The sequence below is a fragment of the Lissotriton vulgaris genome, chromosome 2_1 (assembly GCF_964263255.1).
Source record: "Lissotriton vulgaris chromosome 2_1, aLisVul1.2, whole genome shotgun sequence".
Classification (NCBI taxonomy): Eukaryota; Metazoa; Chordata; class Amphibia; order Caudata; family Salamandridae; genus Lissotriton; species Lissotriton vulgaris.
The window spans coordinates 404,449,997-404,476,515 of record NC_141687.1 but is presented as its reverse complement, the minus strand read 5'-3'; the positions used below and the strand labels follow the sequence as shown (position 1 = coordinate 404,476,515).

At 46.9% G+C, this 26,519-nt stretch overlaps 1 protein-coding gene across 2 annotated transcripts in view; it reads right to left on the bottom strand.

The window, feature by feature from the left end:
• NBEAL1 (neurobeachin like 1) overlaps positions 1-26,519 on the bottom strand; it is a 916,399-nt gene that overhangs the window by 310,425 nt on the left and 579,455 nt on the right. For both annotated transcript variants that reach the window (XM_086955272.1, XM_086955273.1), the window contains 2 exons: positions 2,483-2,788; positions 1,515-1,664 (listed from right to left, as the gene is read on the bottom strand). In XM_086955272.1, coding sequence (XP_086811398.1) covers positions 1,515-1,664; positions 2,483-2,788 — 456 coding nt within the window. The remainder of the gene's footprint in view (positions 1-1,514; positions 1,665-2,482; positions 2,789-26,519) is intronic.

Here is a 26,519-nt window from a genome sequence, read left to right as displayed (position 1 = left end):
ACAGCAGAAGTCACATTTCAAGGGCCCAGGACTGGATTGTCAGGGGAGGACTCACTGATGGCAGAGTCCAGGTGCTATTGCAGGGTTGAAGGAAGTCTTTGATGGCCCTGAGGCCACGAGACCATCTGAACAGGGGGCTAGCAGCCAGCAAGCTCTTGGAGTCTCTCTGGGTTCTAGTGATATAGGTCCAGTCCTTGTCCTCAGCAGGGCGGAGATCAGCAGGAAGCAGGGCAGCTCAGTAAAGCAGAAAACAGTTCCTTCAGAGTAGCAGAGGCAAAGTGGTAATCTTTGTAGTTCAGCAGTCTTTCATCCTGGCAGGTTTATCCACAGGTCCAGTAGTGTACTGTTTTGGTACGGTCAGAGTATCAGTTCTTATACCCAAATGTACCTTTGAAGTGTGGGTGACTTCAATGTAGGCCCTTGAAGTGCACAGGTCCCCTTTAATCCCAGACCTGTCTGGTAGGTTATCTGTGGGGGGTTATCAGCCCTTTGTGTGCCACACAGGACACTGCCTATTCAGGTGTAAGTGTCAGCTCCTCTCCCTTCTTCTGCCCAGGAAGAGCTATCATAATTTATATGACTGCAGATGAGTTATCGGTCACACCCACCCTTCCTGTGTTTGTGGCGGTCTAGATTGAATGCATAAACTGTAGCAATCACCCAACACAGACGTTTATTGGAGACAGGCTGCTAGGCATACAGAGCAGTAGGAGCACAGCAATGCCCTCTTTCAAAAAGTGGCATTTCTAAAACAGTAATGCTAAATCCAACTTTACCAGTAAAGGGTATTTTTCATTACTAGCCCAAAGATATGAAACATGATGCAACTTCTCCTTTCTAATCGGGAATTACAGCTTTAAAGTGTTTTAAAGAATTCCAAATGCTAACCTATGAGAGGAGTAGGCCTCACAGAAGTGAAAAAAGAATTTAGAAGTTTGGCAATATAAGGACATGTAAAATTGAAGAGTACATGTCCTACCTTTTAGTTACACAGCACACAGCCCTCAGACCTACCTATGGCCTACCTTAGGGTTGACGTATGTGTCATTAAAGGGGAGTTTAAGACTTGGCAAGTTATTTTAATTATCAAGTTGAAGTGGCAGTAAACTGCACGCACAGGCCTTGCAGTGGCAAGCCTGAGACAGGGTTAAAAGGCTACTTGTGTGGGTGGAACAGCCAGTGCTGCAGGCTCACTAGTAGCATTTAAATGATAGGCCTTGGGTATCTGGCATACCAGTTTACAAGCGACTTGTAAGTAAACTAAATATGCCAATTGAGCACACACACCAATGTCACCATATTTATGGTAGAAGCACATACACTGTAGCACTGGTCAGCAGTGATAAAGTGCTCAGAGTCCTTAGGCCAACAAACATATACAACAAAAAGTGGAAGTAAGCAGGCAAAACGTTTGGGGGAAGACCACCCTAAGGAGGACAGGTCTGACAATCACTACCTATAGATTGTAAGATAATATGCTGTTCACTGGGTTATTTCAAGCACGAATGTCTTACCTGGAATTTGAGTTTGCTTTCTCCTCTCTGTCGATCTCGCTTGTGCATATTCACATTCAGGGCCTCATAGCAGTCCTTCCAGAAAAGAGCCATCTGCTCGTGCCCTCTGCCCATCATGTCAACTTCGTACTGCTTCATATATGGAATGATCTGACACAGTGGTAACATAAGAAAGTAGTTTCAGCTTTGCAAGGATCATTCAATGTATGCCGAATTGGGTAACAAGCAAATGTTTTTTATTATATTATATATTAAAACCCTACGCGGTCAACAACCCCTAAGGACTAAAATATTTCTGATCTCACCAATTAAAGGATGCCTAATACAGTAAACATTTTGCAAATATTAGTAATCAGTACTTAGTCACATAGTGGGTTTAACTCTAACAATCCATGGACCAGAAGACTTCATGACCTCTCACTCTTATCATCCCCACCAATCTGTGGGGAGTTGAAAACATTTAGCAGTGTACATTGAACCCTTTCCTAAATCATGGAAAATATTTAAACATTGATTATCACCTTATACACTTGGACTATCCGAACATGTAGGTCACAAACTCCCCCCCACCCCCTTATCTATATTCAGAGGTTGCAAAAGCAACTTGACTGTGAAACTCAAGGAGGCTAAGTCAGATCCTACCTACTTGATTAATGAAACATGTAAAATCTACAGTGAGAAGCATATGGAACTTGGAATTAGGACAGGAATCTAATGAGTCATTATGATGTCATAGTGACTTTGATGTCACTATGCGGCCACAATTTTAGATGTGAGGGTGCAAATAAACTCATTTCATATATACAAGCACCAACAATGGCTGAGAGTGATAACTATCGATCCCTAATCATCTTTTTCGGACACTAAGCATGTGGACGGAACATGAATAACTACCACACTGTGACAAACCCTGGGCTAATTTTGTTACCTCAGAATTAAAATGTCTAATGTAAACAATCAGAACTTACAAATTTATCTATAAATGTTCGCCATTCCTCCGAGTTGCAGTACTCCTGAAAGTCTTCAAAGAAAGAAGGGCTCCCATTGGTGGAAGGCAAAGAGGGCAGATGCAGGAACATGAAGAGCAGCTGGTAAATCTTGGACACCAGAGTGCGCACAATGGGTATGAGGAAGGAGTACATTTCGGTTTTCTGCTTAATGGAGCGGCTGAGGATCCCTTCCAACATCCCCAAAAGGTAACATGCTTCCTCCTGGCTTGAGATCACCTTTGTTTGAAGAAGTGTGTTCAGCTTAGCTGTTGCCATTGCACATACCTAGAACCAAGCCATAGTCAATTAATGTAATATTGAGGTTCGTATTTATAGGTTCTTAGCTTAGATCGTAGGATAGCTCCACCAGGAGCAGCCTCCCTGCTGCTCAGCCCTTACTCCAACTGCCACTCTCAACCTTATGGGCACCTAAGCATTCCATTACTTCACCATGCACTCCAAAATTCCACAAAGCACATTCATACTGGCTGAGCAGCAAGGACCATAGAGAGCATTAGGGAACATGCAAAGTAAAACAGATCTTCCCCTGTTAGAGAACACATACAAATAGTGTGATTGCCAGATGGATTATTTTTTTCCTGGAGTTTTACATAGGACAAACTTGACCCAAAGGTATTGGGTATCAGAGCGCTTTACACCAGCACCAGTTGCATTACATAAGGACACAATCATTTTTGTTAGGCATGGGGAGATTAAGTGTTTTGCCCAGAATCACAGAATATTGAGCGATGTTGCCGAGACTCGAACCTGGCTCCCCAGATTTAAGGTTGACTGACCTAGCAGTTAGGCTATATCCTCTCACCAAATATAACGCGTTTACATTAGGATCACAAGTTACTACATAAAGGACTGAAGATAAAATACACCATACAGTACACAAGATATAACACATCTTCCCCCTTTAGAGAACACATAATAATATTGTGAATGCAAGATGAAACCGCGAATTAACATTAGGATCAAATGTTGCTAAATAAAGGACTGGAGATCGAAACAAAACAGTCCTACATTACATTTAAAAAAATAAATAAAAGAGACCATATATTGCATATGAGAAATCACGCCAACTGCGCAGCTCGATAAGTAAGTCCATGCAATCGAGAGGTGAGTAAAATTGATATTTAAAGCGGGCAGCCACAAAAGGAGTTGAAACAACATCTTGAAAAGTGAAGAGGAATACCCTTGAGATGATTATGAAAACTAACTTGCCCCCTGCACGACATGGAAGTTACTCCTATGTGCCAAGAGAAGGTGGGCACTTTGTTTTTAAGTTTATCTACTGCTTCAGAAAATGTTAAATGAGTAGAAATAAGAAGGACGCTATGCCGTATTTTGGGAATACATTTGCTAAGCATTATGGACATGGTAGTCCCTATATGAGAGTTACTGGGACTGAGAGTTTGCGAACTTGAACATTGCTTTGGATATATGCAACAGAAATAAATAGGATAAGAGTACCAGCTGAAAGATATGTTTCTTGGTCCCAAACTATGAATAAGAAAATCGAATTGAATTACTCTTTTTCGAACCTACCATTTGCATACAGTGTTCTTCTTCACTGTTTATGATCTGATCGGAGTGCATTTGAACTCAAGTACAACTGAACCTCACATTTGCATATGATTAAGACCCTGTGAAGGTTGAAACGCTTTATACTGCTACATTTGTGCTGCCTACTGGAAATAAATATCTATTTTACTCACATCTCAATTGGATGGGCTCATTGCGCTGCGCAGATGGTGTGATTTCGCCTATGATATATATATATATATATATATATATATATATATATATATATATATATATATATATATACACACACACACACACACAGCACATGCATCCCACAACTCACATGCTTCTCATGCAGACCCAAACCACACACCCACACATTTCATGCAGAAGCATACGGAAAAACCTGCCACTCCTGTTACCACTGTGAGAAGTTGGCCCGATATGCAACGTTCGCTATTCTAGCGACCGCTATGTATCGTTCCAACGACCCTTATGGTGTTTGGTTGTAAGTCAACCTATAGACCAGCTATCCTAGTAGCGTGGATACGAGCAGTCTAAGGCTAAAGACTCGAGAGGGCGCGTTAAGCCAGCTGTTTACCACACATGTACCCCTTGAACACCCAGTGAAAGGACACCACACAAGTGTTATGAAAATAAACAGGATATTTATTAAGATTCACAACAGCCCTGGACTCTTTATGAGGACAGGGTACTAAGCACAAACCAAATCTCTTAGGAAAATACTTCAAGTGCACAAATAAAACAAGTGTCCGAGGACACGGAAAGTTTAAGGTCTCGGGCGGACCCGATAAGGCAAGTCGGAAGCGAGGGACTCGGGACCCTAGAGTAAAGAGGCTATGCAGGCACCGAAATGCCGAGTTACCTAGCCACGAGGGCTGCGGCTGCACAAGTCTTACAGGCGTCGGGGTCTTCGCTGACGAGCCAGGAGCCGGAAGAAAAGGAGTTGCTGGCCGGCGACCAGTGATGAATAGTTCGTAGAGATCCAAGCCTGGATCAGAGATTGTTGATACCTGAAAGCAGAGGGGACCAAGTTCGTACTACTAGCCAGTAGTCAGAGGGTACCAGGAAGGCACCGGTTGGCCGTCACCTCGACCAGGTGAGTGGGCGACGCTAGGCTCTGCAGTCTCACGGACCAGGAGGCGTTGTCGGCGACCACGGTGGAGGTGCGAGCTGTCCCACGAAGGATGATGCTGTCGGCGTCGCTGGGCCCAGGATGGGGCAACAAGCCTTGGCAGATCTCAGGGCCACGGGGTGGGCCTAAGATGGCGTCTTGAGTGGACCAGGAGGGCCCGGGGTGCTTCTCGCAAAGATGGAAGCAAGGGCCAGTCTGGAGCAACCAGACCAGCAGAGTTGATTGTCGGATGTCGTCACAGAAGGGCACAAGCCAGCGGCTAGTGACCAGACAACGTGCTGAGCAGCGAGCAGAAGGGCCCCACGCAGATCGTGGAGATGCTGGGAGACTGCACTTCGGTGCTGGAGCGGCTCAGGGTCGGGGCTTCTCGGACCCCAGAGCACTCACCAGAGAATTACTTCGATGGTCGTGCTGGTTAAGAAAGCGTGCAGGTTTTGATGATGGCCGGTCCCTCGAGGTCTCGTCGCACCCACAGATCACAGCTGAGCTGATGACGTGGGTAGAGGTCAGAGGTGCCAGGGAAGCCGGTTCTCGTCGAGCTGGGCCGTCGGATTCCTTGAGGAAAGACTTACAGTAAACCGCAGAGTTCTTAGATGGTGCCCGCTGATGCAGGGTGACTACTCCTTAGTCACAAGGGAGAAATCTTGAGAAGAGTCTCGAATGTCCTTTCGTAGAAAGTAGTTCTTGATTCAAAGATGATCTAATTTGGAAGGGTCCCCGCTCCGGTCTTTATCCTAAAGAAAGGGGTGGGTACATGACTAGGTCCTGCCCTAAGGGTGGGACCAGGAAGGGGGTAGTTACACCCCTCTCCCCTGCCGGACTTTCCCCAGGCCGGGCTGGCGCCCCTGGAACTGGTTCTGACCGGCAGATGCGTAGTGAGCACCGGGGTGCCACTCCGCAGTCACCTTCTCGCAAAAGCCCTACCTACCCAGAATACACAAACCCTGTCTGGGACGGTGCGAACACCGCCCTCGACAGGAAACCCTTTGTCCAAGCTCTCCCCGCTGGAAGGACTCCCAGCAGCAGGAGGTCGGACTCGTGTCTGTGGTGGCAGCATCCATTTTGTGGAGCTGAGGCTTTAGTTAACTTTAACCGGGGTTCACAGTTACGTACATGTCGTGTCCCTCTAGAAGGGCGGAATGCTAACCTCGTCGCCAGAATTGGTGAGGGGGTAGCATCCCGATTCGTATGACACCTTACTCGACATGCCTTGATAACGCGACACCGAAGTTACCGATGTGGTACGCGTTATCATGGAACAGCCATTGGGTCTTGATTCCGCAAGCTGCAACCGGGCTCGGCTCGGGCCAGAACCTAGTTCACACGAGCCCACGCACTCTGCCTTCAGGATTGTCAAGGCCTGCCATAGGAGTGACTGATAGGAACTCGGGTGTCCATTGTATGGTTAGATATAGAGCTACTATACCTAAAGCAAAGGGTGATTACACGACTTTGCCCCAGCTGTCATGCAGCCAGTTGTGTCAAATTTAGGCGGCCAGCCAGGGGTGGCATAATACATGCTGCAGCCCCTGGCGGCCCTGGGTACACCTATGCCCTGCGTTACGGGGTCTGATAAGGTGGCCCAGTACCAATTGGTAGATGCACCTAGGGTACATATCGTAATTTAGAAAGAGAACAGCCAGGCTGTGGGTCTGATTGGCAGGCCCACAGCCAGAGAAAGTCGTAAACCAGTGAAACAAAAGCAAAAAATCTGGGTGATCATAGGATTGCAGACCCTACTCTCCTACATGACCCCCCCCAAACGTCGGAACAATAAGCTAACCTTGACCAGGTGAGTCTTCTTGTTCTAAGTGGAAATATCTGGAGAGCCCATCGGCATTGCCATGATCAGTACCAGGTCTATGTTCCACTGTAAAGTCCATCCCCTGTAGGGAAATGGACCACCTAAGCAGTTTGGGGTTTTCACCCTTCATCTGATTTAGCCACAAGAGGGGCTTATGGTCGGTCTGAATCTTGAAGTGAGTGCCAAACAAGTATGGCCTCAGCTTCTTCAGGGCCCAAACCACAGCAAAGGCCTCCCTCTCAATAGCTGACCAATTCTTCTCTCTAGGGGTCAGCCTTCTGCTTATAAAAGCAATGGGCTGGCCTTGACCATCAAAATTCAGTTGAGAAAGAACAGCTCCCACACCCAACTCAGAAGCATCTGTTTGGACAATGAATGGTTTGGAGTAGTCCGGACTCTTGAGGATAGGCGCCGTGCACATGGCCTGCTTTAGGTCATCGAATGCTTTTTGACAGCTCGCTGTCCACTGAACCTTTTTTGGCATTTTCTTACTCGTCAGTTCATTTAATGGTGTCACAATTGAACCATAGTTCCTGACAAACTTCCTATAGTAACCAGTCAGGCCCAAGAAAGCTCGAACCTGAGTCTGGGTGGTTGGAGGAGCCCAGTCCCTGATTGACTGTATCTTGCTCTCCAGTGGCTGAACCTGGCCTCCACCTACAAGGTGGCCCAGGTATACAACCTGTGTCTGCCCTATCTGGCACTTGGTGGCCTTGATAGTGAGGCCTGCTGCTTGCAGAGCCTCTAACGCTTTCCGCAGGTGGACCAGGTGATCCTCCCAGGTGGAGCTAAAGACAGCAATATCGTCAAGATACGCCGCACAGAAGTCATCCAGCCCAGTAAGGACTTGATTCACCAACCTTTGGAAGGTGGCAGGTGCATTTTTCAGACCAAAGGGCATCACCACGAACTGATAATGCCCACCAGGGGTTGAAAATGCGGTTTTAGGCTTGGCGTCCTCAGCTAACCTGATTTGCCAATACCCAGCTGTCAGGTCAAACGTACTTAAGTAGTTGGCCGAAGCCAATCTATCGATAAGCTCGTCTGCCCTTGGTATTGGGTGGGCGTCAGTCTTAGTGACTGCATTGAGACCCCTGTAGTCTACGCAGAACCTCATCTCTTTCTTACCGCCCGGGGTGTGAGGTTTCGGCACTAGAACTACGGGACTAGCCCAAGGGCTATCCGAGGGTTCAATGACTCCCAGCTCCAACATTTTCTGCACTTCACTCTTGATGCAGTCTCTAACGTGATCAGGCTGCCGGTAGATTTTACTCTTAACGGGCAAGCTGTCACCAGTGTCAACCTCATGGGTGCACCAATCGGTCTGACTGGGTGTTAGAGAAAACATATGTCTGAAAGACTGAAGAACCTGTTTACAGTCTCTCTGTTGATGTTCGGAGAGGCTGCCACAAAAGACAACACCATCTACCGATCCATCGTCAGGATTCTGAGTGAGCAGGTCGGGGAGAGGGTCACTCTCCTCCTCCTGTCCCTCATCTAAGGCCATGAGCAAACTCATGTCCTTCCTGTCGACATATGCCTTGAGCCTGTTGACATGAAGCACCCTGTGGGGGCTCCGGGGAGTTCCCAGGTCGACCAGGTAGGTGACCTCTCCCTTTTTCTCCAGGATGGTGTAGGGTCCGGACCATTTGTCCTTGAGTGCTGCTGGGGCCACTGGCTCCAACACCCACACCTTCTGTCCGGGCTGGTAAACAGTCAAGACAGCCTTTTGGTCATGCCAAGCTTTTTGGAGTTCTTGGCTGGCCTTAAGGTTTTCAGATGCCTTCTCCATGTATTCAGCCATCCGCGAGCGGAGGCCAAGCACATAGTCCACTATGTTGGCTGCAGGCTTTTTGAGAGGTCTCTCCCATCCTTCCTTCACCAAACACAGGGGTCCTCTTACAGGATGTCCGTACAAAAGTTCAAAAGGGCTGTAGCCAACCCCCTTCTGTGGGACTTCTCTGTAGGCGAACAAGAGGCAGGGGATCAGGACGTCCCATCTACGCCTGAGCTTTTCCGGTAGTCCATGAATCATCCCTTTCAGGGTCCTGTTGAATCTCTCAACAAGCCCATTGCACTGTGGATGATAGGGTGTAGTGAACTTGTAGTTGACACCACATTCCTTCCACATAGCAGTTAAGTAGCTCGACATAAAGTTTGCACCTCTGTCGGAGACGACCTCCTTAGGGAAGCCCACTCTGGAGAATACTCCAACTAGGGCTCTTGCCACAACAGGTGCTGTAGTGGTCCTAAGGGGAATAGCTTCAGGATACCTGGTGGCATGATCCACTACCACCAGTATAAACTTGTGCCCTGATGCTGTTGGTGGTTCCATGGGACCGACGATGTCGATCCCCACCCGTTCAAAGGGCACCCCCACCACAGGCATTGGTATAAGGGGGGCCTTTGTCGTGCCACCTGACTTACCACTGGCTTGGCAAGTGACACAGGAGCGGCAAAACTCCTTGGTATCTTCGTTCATATGAGGCCAGTGAAAGTGTGAGACAAGCCTGTCCCACGTCTTCGTCTGGCCTAAGTGACCTGCTAAGGGAATCTCGTGGGCCAAGGTAAGTAGGAAACCACGCTGAGACAAGGGTACAACCAGCCTCCTGGTCATGCCAGGCTTGGGGTCTCTTGACTCAGTGTACAGGAGTCCATCTTCCCAGTATACCTTGTGGGTACCTGTGGCGTTCCCAGCAGCCTCAGCAGCAGCCTGCTGTCTGAGGGGTTCAAGAGAAGGGCAGTCTAACTGGTCCTTCCCCAGGTCTTCCCTTGAGGGTCCCCCTGAACCCAAGAATTCAACTTGATCAAGTTCGAACTCCCTAGGCTCAGTTTCCCTCAATTCCTGTAGGTCAGCCTCCTCGGAGACTTGATCCACGACCTGGGGCAAGGGGGAAGGCGCAGCCTTAACCCTACCGCTCTTTTTCTTGGGAGGTGTCTGGTCCGTTGTTCCAGGATCCAGCACCTGTTCAGTGGGGCATTTCCTGACCTGTGACCTGGTCACAGCGAACACATGTGCTGGCAAGCCTAACATTTCCATGTGAGTCCGGTGCTCCACTTCTGACCATTGTGATGACTCCAAATCATTGCCCAACAAACAATCCACTGGGAGGTCTGAGCTAACTACAACCTTCTTTTGGCCAGTTACCCCTCCCCAGGAGAAAGCTACAATTGCCATACTGTGATTGGTAGTGACATTGCTTGCATTGGTCACCAGGAATTCCGAACCTGGCATGATCTGTCCAGGGTCCACAAAGTTAGGCGTCACCATGGTGACGCTGGCACAAGTGTCCCTATAGGCCTGGGCCATCTTACCATTTATGAAAGGCGTCTGTCGGTATTTGCCCAAAGTATTGGGACTTACGTCAGGGGACACGCCCACGTCCCCTGTACTGACAAGGACAGCCTGAGTGAGTGTGCCAACTAAGTTGTCACGCCCCTCAGAACCCAGGGTTAACCCTACTAAACCCTTGGGAGGTGCACTACCACTGCTGGCTGTACTAGGGGGCACAGGTGCCTTAGGGGCTGCAGTGGCAGGAGCCTGCCCTCCTCCTTTCTTGGTGCACTCACTAAACCAGTGAGATTTACTTTTGCAGTACTGGCACCATCTTTTGGATTGGCCTTCTTTCTTCTTTTGGGGAGCCTGACCCCCACCCTCTTTGGGTTGTTGGGGACCTGTCGAAGACTTCTGGTCATTTTGTTCCCCCTTAGAATCTTTACCCTTCTGGTCTGCTTTCTTCTGACCACCTTGATTCAGGCCCTGGTTCTGTTTAACTCTTGTACGAACCCATCTGTCTGCCTTCTTTCCCAATTCTTGGGGAGAGGTCAGATCCGAGTCGACAAGATGCTGATGCAACAACTGGTTCTGACAATTGTTTAAAATTTGCTCTCTCATCATCAAATTATACAATCCTTCATAATCAGTAACCTTACTGCCCAGCAACCAGCCTTCAAAAGCCTTAGTGGCACAATCGACAAAGTCAGACCAATCTTGAGACTGCGTTTTCTGGGTATCCCGGAACAGCACCCTGTACTGCTCCGTGGTTAGGCCAAACCCTTCGACGAGTGTATTCTTCAAGACGTGGTAATTGTTAGCATCCTCCACCCTTGTGGTGAGGAGCTTGTCTCTTCCTTTACCTTCAAAGGAGAGCCACAAGATAGCTGCCCACTGACTCTGGGGAACACCTTGCACAGTGCAGGCCCTCTCCAAAGCAGTAATCCATTTGTGGATGTCGTCCCCTTGTTTAAAGGGGGGCACTATCTTACCAAGGTGTTTCGTATCAAAACTCCTTTCCCTATTGCTAGGTATAATGCTGCCACCAGTGGGGACTGCCCCACTTAACTGTTGCTCTCTAGCAAAGGCAAGCCTCTCTTTGGCCAGGGCAAGTTCTTCCCTTTCAATCCTCAGATTAGCTGCCCTTTCTTTAGCTTCGTACACTCTCCTCTGAGGGGACGTCATCCCTCTTTGAGAAGAGTTGTGAGAGCCATTGGTTTGAAGGGATCTGCCAGAGTCTCTCGACAGAGATCGGGCTCGTCCATTCCCAATGTTAAGCGGACCTGACAGTAGCGCTGGGGGTCCCCCAGTACCACTATCATGTTTGCTTAAGTTGGACCTGCTTAGTCTGACGACTTCTACCTGTCCCTTATCTGCCTCATCCCCAGAGGGATCCTCATCCTCATCATCCTCCACATCTTCGTTCTCAGTTGCGAGGTGGATGAGGTCAGGATCGTCTCTGGTTCCCTCGAGGGGAGGCATGTCTCCTTCTGGATTAGAAGAGCTGGGAAGGATCTCAGCTTTTCTGGCATCATAAGTCTCCAAGAGACCAATCAGAAAGGACGTTGTGGGGTTAGACCCCTGCTTGATCTTCCTGGAGTGACACACTTGTCTTAACTCCTTGAAGCTCAGCACAGTATATCTCGAAGGGATGACCTGTGGAGGGTCAACTGACACCAGGGGAGACTCAGAGTTTCCTCCTTTGTCCGACATACTGTTTCTAGTGTGGTGTAAGTGATGCACCTACCTACACTATGTGTTTTCCTACTATTCCCTTGCTAAGAGTTGCAGCCAAGGTGTGCTAAGCCTTGAGGAGCTGCAACAGCTGGTTCAGTAGAACTCAGAGTATTCTAAGCTTTAGTTATATGTACTAACAGTACTTATGTGATCTTTCAACAAGATATTCTTAGGATACGTGTGGTAAAACAACAGCAAGCTCAAATCCCAACCGCTGCTCACCAATGTGAGAAGTTGGCCCGATATGCAACGTTCGCTATTCTAGCGACCGCTATGTATCGTTCCAACGACCCTTATGGTGTTTGGTTGTAAGTCAACCTATAGACCAGCTATCCTAGTAGCGTGGATACGAGCAGTCTAAGGCTAAAGACTCGAGAGGGCGCGTTAAGCCAGCTGTTTACCACACATGTACCCCTTGAACACCCAGTGAAAGGACACCACACAAGTGTTATGAAAATAAACAGGATATTTATTAAGATTCACAACAGCCCTGGACACTTTATGAGGACATGGTACTAAGCACAAACCAAATCTCTTAGGAAAATACTTCAAGTGCACAAATAAAACAAGTGTCCGAGGACACGGAAAGTTTAAGGTCTCGGGCGGACCCGATAAGGCAAGTCGGAAGCGAGGGACTCGGGACCCTAGAGTAAAGAGGCTATGCAGGCACCAAAATGCCGAGTTACCTAGCCACGAGGGCTGCGGCTGCACAAGTCTTACAGGCGTCGGGGTCTTCGCTGACGAGCCAGGAGCCGGAAGAAAAGGAGTTGCTGGCCGGCGACCAGTGATGAATAGTTCGTAGAGATCCAAGCCTGGATCAGAGATTGTTGATACCTGAAAGCAGAGGGGACCAAGTTCGTACTACTAGCCAGTAGTCAGAGGGTACCAGGAAGGCACCGGTTGGCCGTCACCTCGACCAGGTGAGTGGGCGACGCTAGGCTCTGCAGTCTCACGGACCAGGAGGCGTTGTCGGCGACCACGGTGGAGGTGCGAGCTGTCCCACGAAGGATGATGCTGTCGGCGTCGCTGGGCCCAGGATGGGGCAACAAGCCTTGGCAGATCTCAGGGCCACGGGGTGGGCCTAAGATGGCGTCTTGAGTGGACCAGGAGGGCCCGGGGTGCTTCTCGCAAAGATGGAAGCAAGGGCCAGTCTGGAGCAACCAGACCAGCAGAGTTGATTGTCGGATGTCGTCACAGAAGGGCACAAGCCAGCGGCTAGTGACCAGACAACGTGCTGAGCAGCGAGCAGAAGGGCCCCACGCAGATCGTGGAGATGCTGGGAGACTGCACTTCGGTGCTGGAGCGGCTCAGGGTCGGGGCTTCTCGGATCCCAGAGCACTCACCAGAGAATTACTTCGATGGTCGTGCTGGTTAAGAAAGCGTGCAGGTTTTGATGATGGCCGGTCCCTCGAGGTCTCGTCGCACCCACAGATCACAGCTGAGCTGATGACGTGGGTAGAGGTCAGAGGTGCCAGGGAAGCCGGTTCTCGTCGAGCTGGGCCGTCGGATTCCTTGAGGAAAGACTTACAGTAAACCGCAGAGTTCTTAGATGGTGCCCGCTGATGCAGGGTGACTACTCCTTAGTCACAAGGGAGAAATCTTGAGAAGAGTCTCGAATGTCCTTTCGTAGAAAGTAGTTCTTGATTCAAAGATGATCTAATTTGGAAGGGTCCCCGCTCCGGTCTTTATCCTAAAGAAAGGGGTGGGTACATGACTAGGTCCTGCCCTAAGGGTGGGACCAGGAAGGGGGTAGTTACACCCCTCTCCCCTGCCGGACTTTCCCCAGGCCAGGGCTGGCGCCCCTGGAACTGGTTCTGACCGGCAGATGCGTAGTGAGCACCGGGGTGCCACTCCGCAGTCACCTTCTCGCAAAAGCCCTACCTACCCAGAATACACAAACCCTGTCTGGGACGGTGCGAACACCGCCCTCGACAGGAAACCCTTTGTCCAAGCTCTCCCCGCTGGAAGGACTCCCAGCAGCAGGAGGTCAGACTCGTGTCTGTGGTGGCAGCATCCATTTTGTGGAGCTGAGGCTTTAGTTAACTTTAACCGGGGTTCACAGTTACGTACATGTCGTGTCCCTCTAGAAGGGCGGAATGCTAACCTCGTCGCCAGAATTGGTGAGGGGGTAGCATCCCGATTCGTATGACACATTACTCGACATGCCTTGATAACGCGACACCGAAGTTACCGATGTGGTACGCGTTATCATGGAACAGCCATTGGGTCTTGATTCCGCAAGCTGCAACCGGGCTCGGCTCGGGCCAGAACCTAGTTCACACGAGCCCACGCACTCTGCCTTCAGGATTGTCAAGGCCTGCCATAGGAGTGACTGATAGGAACTCGGGTGTCCATTGTATGGTTAGATATAGAGCTACTATACCTAAAGCAAAGGGTGATTACACGACTTTGCCCCAGCTGTCATGCAGCCAGTTGTGTCAAATTTAGGCGGCCAGCCAGGGGTGGCATAATACATGCTGCAGCCCCTGGCGGCCCTGGGTACACCTATGCCCTGCGTTACGGGGTCTGATAAGGTGGCCCAGTACCAATTGGTAGATGCACCTAGGGTACATATCGTAATTTAGAAAGAGAACAGCCAGGCTGTGGGTCTGATTGGCAGGCCCACAGCCAGAGAAAGTCGTAAACCAGTGAAACAAAAGCAAAAAATCTGGGTGATCATAGGATTGCAGACCCTACTCTCCTACAACCACCACAAACCACACCAACTGGCCAGACTAGTGCGATATGGGCTTAACACATCAAACCAACAATTAAGTGGCATGGCACACCAACCCACAGAACAACACACAGACCATCAAAGCACTCATGAACTCAATTACATAACATTGAACTCTCAAACTCACACATAAGAAATGGGTGACTTACACCCTCACAGTCATCCCTCAAACATAGGATACAGTTACAGCAAACAATGGGTGACTCATTTCTTCACAGTCACCCTTAAACAAAGAATCCAGTGTACAGTAAGCAATGGATGACTTACTCCCTCACAGTCATCTCTTAAACAAAGCATCTAGTGTACAGTACTTAATGGATGAATTACTCCATCACAGTAAGTCACCCATTCATGGCTGATATAGGAGTTGTTCTGCCTTTATTACACTTCTTAGGCAATTATACTCTGCAATCACATCAAGGGTACATTATGGCATCAAGGGGGAGTGTACTACACCGTTCAGCGTAGAGAGAGGAGTACGGCAGGGCTGTGAACTGGCACTCTTCCTATTTACATTGTACTTCAATAGCCTAGGAAGTGTGTTGGTAGATCAATGCTGAGATGTCCAGCAAATCGGCCATTGCCCGATCCCTGCCCTCCTCTAAGCTGAGGACACCATCATCATAGACAGCAGAACTCCTGTAGGGCTCCAACGGTTACTAACGAGCATTACTAAATATATGCAAAATTTAGGCTTGTTAATTAACAATGATAAGACTTTTATTATGAAGTGTGGGAAAAGGTCGTTAGGCTAAATATATTCCATTGCTTGACTAGTTTTCCAATGACAAATGATTGGTTATGGAAATGTCCCTGTGATGATGTGTCTTCACAGACAGCAATGCACACTGTTTTGTTCTGTACATTTTACATTGAACAGAGAAAGTATTGTATTGTACCGATATTGAGGTTTCAGACACTGTTGACCTGCATTCCAATTCTTACAGACCTTACTCACTGCTCATTTAGGTTATGCTATGTCGAAGTTTTTAAAGGCTGTCATTAGAAGCAGAAAGTCTCTAATAACATGAAAAAAATATTTTGTGGTAGTATAAAAGCTCATGCCGGTCTTTGATATATGTACATTTTTTATGGAAGGATTCCATTTCTTTTATACTGGTGTATACTTTTATTTTTTCTATGATGAAACCGAATAAAGCTTATTTGATTTGAACCTCATTACATATGCTGCACTTTTCAGTGAGTGTAACATATCCAAAAGTATAAATAAATTAATGGTATAGATTAGAGTACCACTTACTACTGTTAACAAAGGCATTTCATATAGGGTCTCGACGCATATGAAGAAACGTACAAACTACATTTGTTTTATTCATCTATATATCTTTCGCAGGTAGTAAAATTACTCAAGTGGACAATAATTTGCGTAATATTGGATACAAAAGAAGCCAGTACTCTCCTATAGTTGAGGTACTAGGAAAGAATGAAAAATTAGTCACACACAGCAGAAATACAACTTTAAGTGTGGGTATTAATGTAAACTATAGAGAGCAAAAGATGACAGGCTGCAGGCAGTACAAATATATGGGATGCCCGAAGTTCCTTGGATATAACAAACTAAGCACAAAAAGAAGCGCTTAATTGTTATTGAGATTTGGGAGAATGAAACTATATACTCCCTATATAAGAGTCGTTCTGAGCTGTATATAGACCCGATATTAAGTTTCTGTGCTACCCACATAGAGTGGACTGATTCAAAGTTAACATACCGTCAAAGGAACAAATACCCACTATAAGTTGAGACTGGCAGGTTTATGTATATAGTACCAGAGTTACTTTATTTATTTATTTATTTATTTTTAGAGTTTTCTATAGCGCGAACTTGAACCGATTAGGTTATCAGAGCGCTTTACATAGCACCAGTTCCGTTACATGTTATCACAGCAGTTTACATAGAATCAGTTACGTTGCACATTTCAGGATCTTGAACCGATTAGGTTATCAGAGCGCTTTACATAAGACAGCATTCGATGTCCAGTGCCCTCCTCCGCCGTGTAGCGGGGGACCACTTCCAGCCCTCCGAAGTCGTCGAGCTGTCGGGACTAGGCTCCTGGAATTTCAGCTGCCCCTTTACAAGGCACTTTACCTAAAATCAGTTACGTTACACATTTCAGGAACACCTTTCTTTTTGCTCTAGTGGATAGGGTTATCTCTTCACACGGTGGAAGGGGTACACCTGGTTATATTCCAACAGTTCCACAGGCGATTAGTCGTAACAGCTATAATTCTAACACAGGGAGGGGATACACATGGATACAATCTAAAAATCAAATAGTATACTAGTCATTAGAGTTATCTTCTATCTTGACAGGAGGGATGTGACTGGAAACACTCAAGGGGTAATATAGGGGTGGTAGAGAGTACAAAGGACTATCTGTGCATTACAGGAGAGGACAATCTGTGCATTACAGGAGAGAAAAGTGAAATGGGTGCAGGTTGCATAAATGTGCTGAATGCAAGATACAAATGCAAACAACAAGTTACATGGATCAAAAATGACCCTAGGGAGCACAAGTGACACTAGTGAGCGACCAAAATATATGAGGTAGCAGTCGGTGCATTACAGGAGAGAAAAGTGAAAAATGGGTGCAGGTTGCAGAATTGTGCAGAATACAATTGGAAGTATAATACTGATAAAATATAAGAACAGCATACAAATGCAAACAATCGGTTACAGGACTCAAAAATCAAAAAAAAGTGACATTAGTGAGCAACCAAAATATATGAAGTAGCAATCTGTGCAGTAAAGTGAACTTAGTGTAGGTTACAGGAATGTACAAAATACAAGTAGGAGTATAATACTGCAATAAAAGGCAAACATTCTATCACAAGAAGTAGATACAGAGCTGCGCAAAGTAATCGGTAGTTGAGATTAGTCTAGAATGATAAGTTCTTAGTGTATGTTCAGATAATGAAAATGACTAATCCAGGATGGCCGTCCAAGAGGGAGACTAGTCAAAAATGGCCGCCAAATAGGTGAGATAGAGACAGTAGTCCTCTGTTTGTTACTGTTGCTTTGAGAGCAGGGAGGAGGAGTTTCGCTTTCCATTCATGCAAGCCCCGTTTCTAGCTTGCTGAGAGGGAGTCTTATCTGGAGTTGTTGAGGAGCCTCGTGGGCACCTGGATGTACAGGGGGGATTTATTGCTTCAGCTTAAGACCCCCGCCATTTTGAACAAAGGAGGTTTAAAATGAGGTTACGCTCTTTCTGGTGACTACCTAACAACAGATTCCTCATCTTTAGAATATTCCCTAGGAGCCAGACTGGGTCTGAAAGTTTTCACAGCAGTACTCCTGCATGTCATGAGGTGGTTTGTGTGCCTCCATGTTGGACTTTTTCCGTTACAAAAGTGATGGATCGGAGTCGGATATAAGCCCCACCCCTACACGTTTCCTACTTGATCATTTCCTCTCCACGGACTCGAGGCAAAAACAATTGGAGGTACCAGTGCACAGATCTCTAACAAAGGGCCTTTTTAGATGGCAAAAAGGAGCCACTCCACAGAAGGGGGAGGTTTACATACCATCAAAAGAACAAATAGCCACTATAAGGTGAGGAGTCTGCTGTCGAGCCTCCATCTGAAAAAACGTACCAAAAGTAACTTGTTATTCTGATGGAAACTTCTGACCGTACATTCCTCAACTGTAGGATAGACACCAAAGCAGCACTTCCCAAAGGTGGAGGGTCTGTGGAGTGGACTCGGACCAAACGTCCCTTGCGTCGCATGTGGCTGTCAAGGCAGTAGTGCTTTGTGATAACACGAACGCCATGGCCTGATATGTCAAGGTTAGGCACTTTGTGTGGAAACACAGTGGTAGCAACTTGGGGCCAGGGAGAGTGAGCCCTCAGTGCCCCTTGGCCAATGCATAGTAGATCTTAATGCAGAGAACTAACCACTTTGTCCTTTTCAGTATCATCTTACCTTTCTTTGCCCTCAAGAACCCCACAAAAAGCTTATCGTCCACCCGCTGGTCTTTGGTGCGATTGCTGAAAAAGCTTAAGCCTCTTTTGGAGTCCAGCCAATAGTTTCTCTTCCTCTTTCAATGGGTGAGGTGGAGAAAAGAACATTTGGACAGTGATGGATTGCCCTCGAGTGAAAGGAAGTCATGACTTTTGGCAAACAACACCAATTTGTCTGGGGAAAAGGTGGTGTACGACGGCTGCACTAAGAAAGCCTGGAGCTCACTTATGTGACAAGCAGAAGTGATTGCAAGGAGAAAGGCAGTGCTGAGAGTTAGAAGATGCAAAGAGCAACTGTGCATTGGCTAGACAATGGTATAGAATCAATCCAGAGACTTTTCCATTAGTCTTCATGCCTCCTAGGTATTCTCAACTAAGCAACATTGAAGAAAACCTTTCCCACTTTAACAAAATGGCCCTAATTGTCATTGACTTGACTGCCCCACTGAAAACCTGCTTGAAAGCACCTAGACAATCCCAGGCCGTGTGGTTTACTCCCGAACTTCACAAGAATAAAAGCCACTGTAAAAATGTAGAAAGGAGATGGCGACGAACCCATCATGAAGCTGGTAAAGAGAATTATAGGTCTGCCCTCGCCCTCTGTCACAAAAATATTTGGCAGACTCGCAAAACCCATACAGCACAGCAAGATCTTGAAAGACTTCACCTAACCCAAAGCCTGCGAACTAGTAGACAAATAAGATTAGTGCCTTCTTCATACAGAAAAAAGACTCCATCTATAATAAATTCACCAAGACAAGTTGCTCTTCCCCATTAGACAACACACCAGTACCCCTTAGCGCTGGGCCTAAAACACGGCTGGCCTTCCCTCCTCTATCGCGAGAAGAGACTGTAGTGTTAATGTGCAAGGTTAAATCAAGCGAGCCCCTGGATGTCTTACCTGCAAGAATTTCAGCCTCCCTCAGCAATCTGCTATCCGATGATTCAGTTTGTTCTTTATTAAACTAATCACTGAAGGAAGGACATTTTCCTTCAGCATGGAAAGCGGCTCAGATCATCCCGTTGCGGAAAAACACAAAAGCTCCCATGGAAGATCTCTCAAATGTCCGCCCCATTTCCCTCCTATCCTACCTGAGCAAAGTCCTGGAAAAACACGTCAATAAACATCTATCTGACAATATCGAATCGGCTGGCTACCTGGATTCATCTCAATCAGGCTTCCGCCCCAATTACAGTACGGAAACTGCATTGGTGGCCATAACCGACAACATCAGGCTTGCGCTAGAGCAGGTCAAATCAACCCTCCTGGTGCTTTTAGGTCTCTCCGCCGCATTAGATATGGTCAACCACCAGACTCTGCTCAGAAGAATGAGGGAAGCGGGGATTGGGGGAGTGGCACTGCAATGGATGACCAGCTTCCTTTCTAATCACACTCAATATTAATCTGGGCCCATATCGGTCCAATACAGAAACATTGACCAAGGGAGTGCCTCAGGGCTCATGTCTGAACCCAGCTATGTTCAACATCTATGTTGCCCTCTTGGCCACACTTTTAAGGAGCCACGGATTTGTCCCAATATCCTATGCAGATGACACCCAACTCCCATTCTCCTTTAATAAATCATCCCAGACAGCCCAAGCCTCATTTTCTTCCGGCATGCTGGCCATCTCACAATGGATGAGTAACAACTTTTTACAACTGAATGCCGGTAAGACGGAAATCATGCTTTTCGGAGAAGCTCTGCTTTTATGGGCGCCAAGCTGGTGGCCTAAAGAGCTGGGAACTGTTCCTGCCCTATAAACTACAGGAAAAAAAAATCTAGAGGTGCGTCTCGACCAGACTATCAATGAAAGAACATGTTACCCACACGGTTGGTGCATGCTTTCATGTGTTGGGCCTGCTGAGAAGAGCTTTACCTATCTCCCGGACCCCTTAGGAAAGACTCTTTCTAGGACAACTACACTGGTTACATGTACGGAAAGGTGTGAAGTTTAAGATTTGCTGCCTGACACACAAGGCACTATGGGGAAACGGACTCTCCGGCTTGGCGAAGAGGCTTCATCAATATATCCCCCAGAGGGACCTGCGATCTCAGTCGAAATCCCTGCTCAAAATCACTAGAATTAAAAAAAACACGAACAAGAGGAAGGCACCTTTAATATGGAATCAGCTCCCTTTGGCTTTAGGACAATGCCCTGATCACCTGAAATTCAGAAAGGACCTGAAAACCACCCTTTTTTAGCATAGCATACCATCACAACTTCTTCTGCAATTCCGCCAGCACCGAGATACCCCTCTGGGGGCGATTCATGCGCTATAGAAGACTATAAACATAAAGAAGAGGACATAAATAAGGTCCCACTGTTGCATCACCAACAGTTTGGGAGGGAACATATGTCTCAACCCAAAAAGGTGACTTAAACAAGGACGGCTGAACTGGTAAACGCAAAAAGGATGAAAAGGGCAACAAAAACCCTCAAATGGTGCCCACTAAAAGATCTTGCTGGGCCAAAGACAAAAGATAAAATAAAACAAAATTGTTACTTACTAGTAGGAGTAGTTTTGCAGCTTGTAGAATTTTCTGGATTCACCTGCTGTGCATCATTCCGCCACCTAGTGGTTGGGTCTGGAATAGTCTTTTTTATTTATTTTTTCTCTGTTTCGGGGGTCGTCGACCACCATTTGGTGCCAGGTACGTCAACTGTGTGACGTTAGCAGCGCCCTGTTGGTCGTTGTACGTGGTAGCCATCTTCGGATTCTTTTTTCTCCTTGTGTTTTAGTCTTTAGATGGTTCTTCCTGATAATTCTTATATCTATCTATCTATCTATCTATCTATCTATCTATCTATCTATATATATATATATATATATATATATATATATATATATATATATATATATATATATATTTACTTCTGCCCCACCTGTTTATATTCCTCATATGGGAGGTCGGGAGGGTCGCATGTGATCCAGAAAATTCTTCAAGCTGCAATACTACTCCTACTGGTAAGTAACCTTTTCGTTTTGCAGCATGAATCCTTTTCTGGATTCACATGCTGTGCATCAGATTATGCAGCGTTTTCTCCCCTTCTGGGGGTGCTGTGGTGAGAGGAAGATCTTGCGAACAGGTGTTGAAGTACTTTCTGTCCAATTTGTGCTTCCTTATTCATTTGTATGTTCACACAATAATGCTTGGTGAATATGTGTGGTGAGGCCCATGTAGCTGCTGCACATATAGTGTCAATGGGCACATTGTCCATACTATCCATCATGAAAGTGTTGCTTTTGTGACTGCCGCTCCTGTGTTTGTATGCGCATAGGTGACAAACAACTGTTTGGTCTTGCGGCTTTGTTCAGTCTTTTGTAGATAATACTGTTGTGTTCTCCTTACATCCAGGGTATGGAGGCTTTTTTCTCCCCTTGTTTGCGAGTTTTTGAAGCAAACCAGTAAGAGAATACTCTGATCTAAGTGTTATTTGGATACCACTTTTTGCAGGAATTGTGGGTTTGTCTTTAAAATAACCTTGTCCTTATGGATTTCTATGTATGGTTCCTCTATGGTTAATGCCTATAACTCACTTACTCTTCGTAAATATGTAATTGCAATGAGGAAGGCTGTCTTGAAGGGGATGTGTTTGATCTCTGCTTTGTGCATTTTTTCAAATGTTTTTGTCATGAATTGTGTGAGAACTGTATTCAGACTCCACATGAGGACTGGAGCTGTTCTAGGTGGAGTAATTTGTTTGGATCCTTCTAGGAATCTTTTATGACAGGTCTTTTAAAGAAACTTGTGCATGTTTCTCCCATTGTGTATGCCACGATGGCAGCAAGGTGTACCTTTATGCTTGAGTAGTTGATGTGGCTGCCTAAGAGGTGAGTTAGATATATCATTACTGTCTCTTGTGATTTGATAGAATTCATTTGATTGTTCGCTCCCTCTGCTTTCGACGTGTCCTGAGTGTTTTTGGTTGGAACACTGCGCAGGCTTCACAGTCCTAGTCCTGATGGTCCTTGGGCAGGCAAAGGTTGTCCACGTCGTGTGGATAGCGTTGGGCGAACTTGTGGTGGCACTCGAGGCAGAACTTGAAGGGGGTATTTTCCATGGCCCCTGGCTCGCCATTTGTCGACCCTTGTTGTTGCCTTGTGTCGTTATCGTAATTCCATCCCTCTCTCTGGTATTGATTTTGATAGACGGTTGAGTTTAATCGAAATATTGTCCTTTTCTTTACATTTTGGGGCGTTTCCTGAAAAAAATGTGGAGCTTCCCGTCTTGTTTCCAGACCCAAAGGCGTAAAAAATAATCTGAAGATGGCTACCACGTACAACGATGAACAGGGCACCGTCTGAAGTTAACACAGGGGACGTACCTGGTACCAAATGGTGGTCGACATCGCCCAAAACAGAGAGAAAAATGTAAAAGACTATTCCGAACCCAACCACTAGATGGCAGAATGATGCACAGTACGTGAATCCAGAAGAAGATTCACGCTGCAAAACATCTAACAGTTTGGCTTGTAAGGGGTCTGCGTTACAGATTCCACACCAGCCACACTTGTCCCAGCGCTCCGTGTAAACGGACATTGTAGGGAGGGATGCCCGGACTCCACAACCTTATACGATAACTAGAACACCGTCAACTGCTGCCACTCAATCTCCACACATTGAAGAATAGATTGTGCAGGTTTGGACCTAACACACTGCCCTGCTGCTCCAACAGAAGATCCTCCAGAATGGCAAACCTGATTGGAGGACAGATGCTTAGACAAAGAAATTCTGGGTTCCACACTTTCCTGGCCCAATCCAAAACCATTAGGATGACTTGAGCCCGTCTATTTGTGATCTTCTTCAAAAGTCGGGACAGGACCCGAGCTAGATTCTAGTTGGAATTCTTGTCCTAGAGAGAGTGTTCTTGGGAAGTCCAACATGCACAAGTTTCAACACTTAAGTTTATTAATGATAGAGAAAAGATCCAGCCACGGTTCTCCCCAATGTCAAAAGATACTGGGAGCCACCGCAATGTGCAACCGCCATTCGTGATCTGCCAGGAATCGCTGGCTTAGCTCGTCTGCCCTTGCATTTAAAGATATTACCAGGTGGTTGTCGATTGGGTAGATGTCCTGACACTCCAGCTGGGATGGACTGTATCGTTGAGGACCAGGGTCAGTACTGATTTGCATAACATGTGCCTATGTCTAGAGTGCATGGTGGGTAGAAAACGATGAAGTCGAATGCAGCCCAAGTGACTAGCATCGGATGACATTAATTCAAAGTATTCCATCCATTCAGATGAAGCCCTTAGCGCGACAGCAATGCCCAGAAGTGGGTCCTGTGCCCACCTAGCCACAGGACTCATCTACACCCTACTGACAAGCCCCAACTAAGGTAAAACCAGTCTCGGCTTCATTAAGGGGTCTTGCATGGAAGTTCAAACGGACTGTTCACATGAGTGGCAGGGTCAGTGCTGATTTACATAAGGTGGGCCTTTGTCTAGAGTGGCATGGTGGGTGAAAAATGATGCACCTGAATGTGGCACAAGTGATTGACAGTGGCTGAGATTAATTCAATAATTCCACCCAACACTTAATTGCTTGCTGCAATTTAACTTCAGAGGTGAAGGGCCTCTTGACACATAACAAAAGATCCCACTCAGTCCTGCTTGTTGCATGTGTTGTTCATGAAAATGTGCACCAACCTTTGCTTGATGGATAGAAGAAAGGCCTTCAACGCCACGTGAATGGCCAGCAACACCAAAAGACTAATGTGGAGTTGGTTCTCCAAGACGACCTCCCCAAGCCAGCGGTGACACATCCGTCAACACTAAGTTCTAGGTTAGGAAGAGAGAAGAGTCTGCCATTGATCAACTTGCGGTCGAGCATCCACTACTGCAGTGCCTGTGCAATTGCCTACGCAATCTAGATGACATCCGACAGGTTTCCTTGATGCCGGGCCAACTGAGATTTCAGATCGCACTCCGGAGCTGGCATATGTTAACTAGTGAAGCAGACCGGCAGGATGCAAAGAAGCCTCAGAGCTGCTCACCAAGATCCAGAACAAAGGCTGAAACATTGGGATCATAGCCCAAAGGTCCTTGACTAGTTGTGGCACCGTAAAGGGCTTGACACCCTGAGCTGCACATTGTATAAGACAGCTCCAGTAAAAGGAATTATTTGCGAAGGAGTCAGGTGTGACTTCGGCTAATTGATTGAAGACCCCTACAATGTCAAGAGGTTCACAGTCATCTAGAGGTGGTCTAAGATGACTGTGACAAGCCCACCTTCAATTGCTAGTTGCAGAGGTAGAGGAAAACTGATATCTCCAACCTTCAAAGATGTGTTGTTACCACCGCCATCACTTTCGAGAACACGGGAGGGGCTCAGGTAAGGCAGAAGGTGAGAAAAACAAACTGAAAAGGGTCCTGGCTGAGCTTGAACCACGGGCAACATCTCTGGGACTGCAGGATGGGCACATGAAAGCACATGTTCTGCAGGTCCAAGACTAACTTCTAGTACACCAGATCCAGGGTAGACACAATTCAGCCCAGTGTGAGCATTAAGAATTTGTCCTTCCACAGGAAGGCAGTCAGAGAGCAAAGATCTAAAACAGAACTAATCCCTCAATCCTTTTGCACAAGAAAATAGCAGAAGTAACAACCCATCCCTATTTCCAAGGCGAGAACCCTTGCAATGGCCCCTTTAGACAGTAGAGCGTTCAACTCTTGCATAGAATGGAACGGTGCTCATCTGAAAGCTGCCCGTATGTGAACATAAGCTGTGATGGAGCAGAAAGAAACTTATGGGCAAAGCCATGCTGGAAGATCTGCAGAACGCATCTTTCAAATGTGATGGACTGTCACCCGAGGAGAAAATGTTGAATCCTGACTGCCGCAGAGTGGTTGTGCGCTGCTAAGAGCAAACTAAAGTTGCTTGGTAGGCTGATGCCGTAGGGGTGGGGAACTGGGAAGACCAGTGACCCTGGTGCTCTGCACACTGTCTGCCTGATCCCTGGTCACAAAAGGCTGAAGTGCTTGCATTGGTGGTGGAGAACCTGGTATTGCCTGCATGCCAAACCTCTGGACCAGCCATACACAAGTCGATACTGATGAGGAAAGTTTCTGGCAGGAGTTGAAGGGCCCACGGAGTGGGCAGCGACCCAGCTTTCTTTGAAGCACTCTAGGGCAGAATCAGCATTTTTGCCAAAAACGCAGGATCCATCAAAACACATCCATAAAGGATGTCTCCACACCTCCAGAAAAACGTATGCATCCACGTATGGCAGAGAGGCACTATACTAGTGCTGACTGCGCAACCCAAACAATTGTTAGTATACAGGCCAGTCTGAATTACATATTTGGCAACCTCCTGAACAGTTTGAGCCAAATAGACCCGGAGTTGGCAACTAACATCGGCGGCCTTAAGGCTAGACTGGCCAAAGAGAACAACCGTTTCCACAATGCCTCAATCCTTTTTGTCAGGAACAAATAAGGAATCAGCTTGCTGGTGAAAGCCTGGACAACCAAACTCTCAGGAGTACGATGCTGCATAAGAAAATCAGGGTTGCTAGGCTCTTTTCTGTGATGTCTGGCCGCTTGCCTGTTCAATGATGGGCAAGGAAAAGGTTCAGTCATGTGCCCATAAGGGTGGCAGTTAGGTCTTCATTGAACGGTAGCAAGGGCTCTGAAACAAATGGGCAAGACTCAAGAACTTCAGTAAGCACATTTGCTTTAACCTCATCAGAAGGAAGCTGTACATTCAGAACATCAGAAGCACGTCTGCTAACTACTCAAAGTAAGCTGTTTTTAGATCGAGCAGGTGTCTGCTCGAGACCTAATGTTGC